Source organism: Macadamia integrifolia, chromosome 2 (assembly GCF_013358625.1).
Source record: "Macadamia integrifolia cultivar HAES 741 chromosome 2, SCU_Mint_v3, whole genome shotgun sequence".
Taxonomy (NCBI): domain Eukaryota; kingdom Viridiplantae; phylum Streptophyta; class Magnoliopsida; order Proteales; family Proteaceae; genus Macadamia; species Macadamia integrifolia.
In genome coordinates this window covers 34,883,414-34,890,443 of record NC_056558.1, presented here as the reverse complement: position 1 = coordinate 34,890,443, position 7,030 = coordinate 34,883,414, and the positions used below count along the sequence as shown (strand labels likewise).

The 7,030-nt window shown below is 37.8% G+C and overlaps 1 protein-coding gene across 1 annotated transcript; it reads right to left on the bottom strand.

Moving 5' to 3' along the window:
* Nucleotides 1–1,251: 1,251 nt before the first annotated feature.
* Nucleotides 1,252–3,313, bottom strand: LOC122087559 (protein transport protein SEC13 homolog A). Its single transcript, XM_042656730.1, has 2 exons — nt 3,110–3,313; nt 1,252–2,550 (listed from the first exon to the last, which is right to left on the bottom strand). Exon 2 carries the CDS (start codon nt 2,432–2,434, stop codon nt 1,526–1,528), a length of 909 nt encoding a protein of 302 aa, XP_042512664.1. The 5' UTR covers nt 2,435–2,550; nt 3,110–3,313; the 3' UTR covers nt 1,252–1,525.
* Between the last annotated feature and the right edge of the window lie 3,717 nt (nt 3,314–7,030).

The window sequence follows — 7,030 nt, the reverse complement described above, 5'->3', positions numbered from 1 at the left end:
CTAGAAATTCATTTCGGAGAATTGAACTTTCTCAAACTGTTTCTTTTTAAGAACCATAAAAATGTGTGCCAAAATAACAGATGCCAAGAAGAACAAAAGGCCTTTCATTCATGCCTTGGAAGTGGATGGTGTCTTATCACTTACTAGGAAAGCAAAGTACATTATTCCAAAAAAAAAAAAAAAATTATAGAAAAGTATGAAAAGAAAAATAAGACCTTCAAAGAGTCCTTATTGTCCTCAAGAAATCGCATATGCTAAGTTCCCACAGAGGTCATCTCATAGTAATTACAATTAGGAAAAGGATGCAGTGGTATCCAACCACACTGGTGTTACAACAGGGTTCAGCAATCGGCATTACGCCCATCACTGCTCGAACTAATCATGGATGAGTTGATGGGTATACGCACGAGGATGTCCCCATACATGTGTTCTTATGATATAGTTTTTAATAAAAATTGACTAAGAAGGGATAATGCCAATCAAGTTAGAACTTAGAACTACTTTTAAGAAGTTTCAAAATCAATAACAGATTTTAAGACTAACCAAACTTGATTGAATGATGCTATGCTAATACAGAAATAAAAGCACACGGGAAGACACCCGGAGATGATCAAGAAACACAAAAGCACCCATCTTACTTATCATTATCCAAACATCGACAATGAGAAAAAGACAGAGGTTAAAGAGGATGGTGCATTGAATGGAAGTCGGACTGAGTACTCCGCCACCCAGAGGGGCATATTCAGTCATGAAGCAAGACAAAGAATAAAGATTTGAATTTGAAAAACATAATTGAACTGTATTCAGGCTCAATTTCAATCATATCAGGCAGGGTTCGCTCAACATCTTGGCTCAGATTGGATCAAATATTTCATTTCTGAACCCAGGTATGCCCGAGTTGATCTCTATCTCAAACACAGGGACAAAAGCATACCTTGTACATCCAGATTGATCATTATAACGAAATACATTCTTACCCAATCCTCTGCCATAGGTTCAATGATTCTCTTTCCACCATGCTTACTTCTAAGGGTATTTACTATTTTAGTTTCAATCTACTGACCTAAAAGGTAGAAAATAGTCCAGGAAACCATTCCCTTTTTCTAGGCTCAGAAAAAATTCACTATAGACATCAACAGCAAACTTAATGTGTAATTGTGTATGCACACAAGTGATTGGATGTCAAGAGTTGCTAATGGATGTGATAGATAATATCTTTCCAAAAGATGGAGATAATAAGTTAAAAATCAGTTGAGAGAATCCAACTTGGAACATCCATTCAAATAATAGAAAAGAAAAAGGGGTTACAACTTACAACTGATTGTTCAACCCTCATTTTTTAACTAGAGTAATAGTTCTGAACTAACAACATTTGGAAATATTACTCAACTTCTTGATTAAAAAAAGAAGAAGAATAAGAAAACACAAAGAAAGGGCGAAATTAGAAAGGTTCTACTACAGGTTGAAATAAAAGAACCAAAACATGATATAGTAGCATCAAAGAAAGAAATGAAGAACCTAGAATCTATGGCTCAACTGTTGTTACTTGTTGCCACTCACCATCGACCGCTTCTTTCCACAATGTTACATTGTTGTTCCCATCAGCCACAGCCAATATGTTGCCAGTCAGCGACCATGAGACCCTCCAGACTGGGGTCTTAAAATCATTCAATACCTTACCCTCCCACTGACCCCCTTCCTTGGCCACGGTCCATATAACTACAGTCCCATCCTGTGAAGCACTGGCAATAGTAGATTTGGGAAGCCCCAAGTTGGGTGCCCAAGCCACATCCCTTACCCAGTCAGCATGCATGTGAAGGGCAGGGAAGCAATCCATCTTCCAGTTCCCATTGTACAGCTTCCACACCTTTACAGTATTATCACAGCCACCAGAAACAAGCTTCTGAACAGGATCAAACTGACCGGATGTTACAAGAGCCCCAGGAGCCATAGATGGGGCCCATGAAACTGAAGTGACACCGATAGGGTGTGCTTGGTCAATCCTCGAGGTGTCCCAACCCCCATCAGCCCTGGCAGTAAACACTGAGATGTTCCCATCAGATGATCCACAAGCCAAGCAAAGGCCTAATTCATGAGGAGCCCAAGCAATAGAGTTGACAGAAACCTTGTGATCATCGAAAACATGGGCTTGAGTCCACTCATTCTGGTTACCTTCCTTCCATATTATCACTCTTCCATCATAAGAACAAGAAGCAAGGATGGAACCAAACTTGGGATGTGCCCATGCAACCTGCCAAACAGGGCCTTGATGACCAGTGAGGGTGGCAAGATGCTGCGAAGCTGAGGAGCTGCTAACCCCGATTATCTTGATGGTGCAGTCAGAAGACGCAGTGGCAATACGCTTGCCATAGTAATCCATGACAACATCATGAACAGTGTCTTGATGACCTGTTTCAATCTTCTGGGCCGGCATTGCTTCCACTAACTAATCAATACGTTTAGAATCTGCGTTCAGGTTTACTGATCTCTATATCAACGCAAAATGATATGGTATCTTGAATCCTTCCTTTTCCTCTTAAGGTTAAATCCCTACAGAAGAAAAAAAATTCCTAATTTCTCGTCAGGGAATGGTGCATGTCTCTGATACATTTGAACATGCGATCAAAACTACAGAAATTCCAGTTTGGATCCCATGATTTCTGATCTACTGGATGGTGTTACAAATGCAAAAAATTACTATTTCAAGAAATATTTCAATCAATGTATTCTACGAGACAATAAATCAAACCAGTGATGTGCCCTACAAGAAACGTAAATTCGAGATTTTAGGTTTCATCAAATAAAACAATAGCATAGAAAAGCTATCTATTAATTCCCGCCTCGTGATCAAGAACAGGTATCTACGTATATACAGAGATCCAAAACCAAAACCCTAGCTAATTACAATGGAAACGAGATTGCACGGAAACTTAAACTCAGAAAAGTTTTAGATTCAGATTCAACTCGACTCGACTCATTTATCAAATTCGAGAGCGAATCGAGAATCAAAAGAAATGATACTAAGATAGGGTTTAACTGATACAAATCAAAACCAATGTTCAGATAGATAGAAAAAATTCTCACAAAAATTAGAAACAGGAGCACAAACCTGACGATTGAGATGAGAATGCGATACCCCAACCGAAGAAATTTCTCAGATCAAAGCTCAAACTTGAATGCCTGAGCCCTGAAACGTCTCCACAAGTCTTCTTCGACTCTTTTTCTTGGCCTTTTTTGTCCGTATAAAAGGTTTCCCATCCATATTTCCATTTTTCGGGGTTTTCACAAGAAACAAACGCCGTGCATCTCCTCGGCCCGTCGTCTGCTTCGTTAACCCTCCTTTATTCCAGACCGTTGGTTGACTCAACGTAATTGCATTGACCTTCAGATTTTTTTGCGTAATGTATCACAGAGTCGCATGATCGTCGATATTGGGACGAGTTCTGATCCGCTGCACGTACATATAGGGGATCAGTCTCAAGTCGTTGGGAACGATTTGAAAATTAAAATCTTAATTAAAAAGAAAAATATTAATATCAGTACCACAGTCCCTACTTTTCGTTAATCTTACTAGGATTTTTACCTTCTTAGCAAGATTAGCTATGTCCCCATGTTTCTAACTTCTAAGTATCGGTATTGGATCAGATTGGTATCGGCTGAGATTAATACTGATATGTGATCGATTATTAGTATTGTTTTGTTGTTAAAATAGTAACAAATGTGTACTTTTTCTAAAAGCAAGAGCAAAATTGACCGATATGGACTGATTCGATCCATTCTAGATTGATATCGACAAAGAATGACACCAATATTGGTACTAGGAACTAAATCTTGGTCCCCCACTTAGGATCCTGCACTGTAATCCACCAGTTAAAGTAATTAGTCCTCGTAGTATCAATTGAGGGGTAAAAAGTAAATAATATGTTCTTTTTGTGAAAAGCAAAGGTAAAATTGATCGATATGGATTGATCCAAATTGGTATCGATAGAGAAGATATCATTACTGATAATCGAGAACTAAATCCTTGGTCCCCTACATTAGGGTCCTGCATTGGGATCCACCAGTTAAAGCACTGATTAAAGTAGTCCTTAGAGGTTGGGCATTGTCCCATTTATAAATCACCAGTCAAGTACTTGCCCTCATCATACACTAATTGGGTTAAACAGACCTTAAAACGGGCCTTAGACAGGTAATTGAGTTATTTATCACTAAGTGGGTCACTAAACCAACCTTAGAAGGGCTATTAATTAAAATACTTCAATTTTTTTTGAAAAGCCTATATTACCTAGATAATAAGTCCAAGCATGGAGCCTAATGGTGTATGGATTAAACATTTTTTTATGAGAAAGGAAAAGAGAATTTCTAAAAGATGCATCTAAGTGTCATAATCTGGGTTACAAAAATTACAGGTAAGACGCTTATTAATCGCGTTAAGGTCTAGCAAAAAAAACAACCAATTCATTCGTAGGCCTCAGCGTAAAATTAAGGTTAATTATGGTGTTATATATATGGAAATTTATCGCACCACCCCCTGGAGAATACCACAATTATAAGACCAGCCCCTCTGTTTTACCAAATTATACTTAGACCCCCTACCGTCAGTCACTGTTAAGGAATATACTGTGTATGTTGATGTCAGAAACAATATTTTATTTTAAGTACCAAAATGCCCTCATTAAATATGAAGCATCCAAAATACCCTTGTAATAAGTTACTGTTTCTTTTCCAAGACCCCATTCCACTGGCGTTCATTCAGAACAGCGGCAACGAACGAGGACGGATGCCGATCCCATTGTGTCGGCCCTATTTAACATTTATCACTTTTAAATCTAATCTAAATTTCGATTTTCCACATGAATTCGCTTTGTTCATCCTTAAAATCTGCAAATTCTGGCTGACTACAATTCGTGTTCCTGGTGATTCAAACAAGAAGGGTTTTCTGCTTTTTTCACCCAATCTGGGTCAGCATAGAAGTACTGATAGTGATGAAGATCAAAAGATCCTATCTTTTCCAATTTTTATGGTGCTTTGTTTAATGACCTTTGTTTACTACACAGCAGTTTTCATTTTCATTGAAGATTAGTTGGGATTAAAGAGCTCTGGTGGTATACTGAACATGTTGATCTTCAATTTTTTTGCTTTCATGAGCCTCTTCTCTTTTGGCGCCTGTGTTCTTATCGATGCAGGGAATGTTCCATCCTCCTTTTTTCCCGAAGTGGAAGACGATGGTGGCTCCAATCAGAGGTCCAAAAATAGTGTACGTTATATTATTGTAATTTACTTCCAATCGTAGAATGTGATTTAGTTTATGATACAATGATTGCACCAATTTGACAAAGGAATAATCCTATAGAAATTGCAAACAAGATTTCTAAATGAGGTGCTTGGGATTTGCATCTAATGAGCAGTGTAATAAGTCATACAGTAAAAGATGGAAATCCCATGGTTGAATTAGTAGTTACAGCAGGAGAAACAGATTAGAAACTATAGAATTCAGATTTGGGAACTATTGAGATCTCACAACCTGCTAGAGAAATCACAAACTAGGTTGGAACTAATGAAGGGTATGGTCAAAGGTAGTAAGCCATCAAATATCTCAGCCAACTAATGGTCAGATTGATAGATATGATCAAATGTCTGAAATTATAAAGTAAGGGACAGATTTAGTAGCTTGCTAACTTGTAGCAGAACCTAACATTAGATGTGGCTTTAGCGGCAACGAACGGCAGCTGGAAGAGAAAAACAAAAATAGAGGAAAGACCTACCTATGCTCGCCTCTGAGCAGTGATGAAGAATGCCGCCGATGATGGCGTTGTGCCGTTGGTTTGCGTCTCTCTCTCTCCCCTAGTCTCTCTGCGCTTGATGTCTCCGTGAAGGTAAGAATAGATACGGGGTTAAAATGAGTTTTAGTGAAAAGGGTATAATGGTCATTTTACCTCTTGACTTAACAGTGACGATAGTAGGGGGTCTAAGTACAATTTGGTGAAATAGAAGGGGTGTTCTCATAATTGTGGCATTCTCCAGGGATGGCACAGTAAATATATATATATATATATATATATCCTAAAAAAGAGGGATTATCCTCAAATGCCATGAAGTGGTTCTAAGGTCAAACAGGAGTGTATTAAGATCTTCCAAATTGGACCACACCTATCCTTTATCCATTCAGCTGCGCTTCTTTGAATCCACTAAGGAACCCTCAGGTTGTTGCCGCAATTGAATACCATGTCATCAAGTAATCGGTCGTGAATGAGAGACATTCCCCTTTAGAGAGAAGACAAGTTGCTCATCCACTCATTTTGAGGTTCAAATTCTTAACCGAGACATAAATCATTAAAATAAAATCATATTTTGGAAATAGGATTAAATCGGAGGGGGGGGGGAGGTAGGATGTACCTGAAGAGTTGTTTGTATCTGACTTTTTTTTAATAAAGTGTTATTATACCACCAAAGTGCATGGGAGGTATTTTGTGTGGATTAAGTTTTTCATGTTTAAAGATGAGTTTGTTTTCCGGTGATTCCAAATAAAGTAACAAAGAATGATTAGCATATAAAATAAACTAATCTTGATATCTTTGGAACAATATTATTATGAATTAAACACTTGACTAACGCAAAAGGGCTTGTTGATGATAAAGGTTTAGATTGATTCCATGTTTACGAATTGATGATATAGATGTCTACTTCTTACACCTAGAAATTTGTCAAATTTGTCTACAACATGAGGTATTGTTTACTTATTGGGCTCTTAGGTGGTTGATATTAGTTAGGCACCCATGGGGTAGGAACTTTGCATTGGAAATGACTGAATAGTATTTCTTGACAAAATTGTTCGAGTTAGTTTCAAGTTTTCCTAGTCAAGTTAACTAGATCGGGTCTAGAATTGACACCCCTTTCTAAGGGGTGTTAAATAGTATCGTTCGGTTCACAATGTAAAAGGTAGAAATCAAAATGAATTATTTAGGCTCTCTTTGGTTTGATTTCTATTTGTATTTGTTTGACTTATTTTTATTTTTATAAGTGTTTGGTA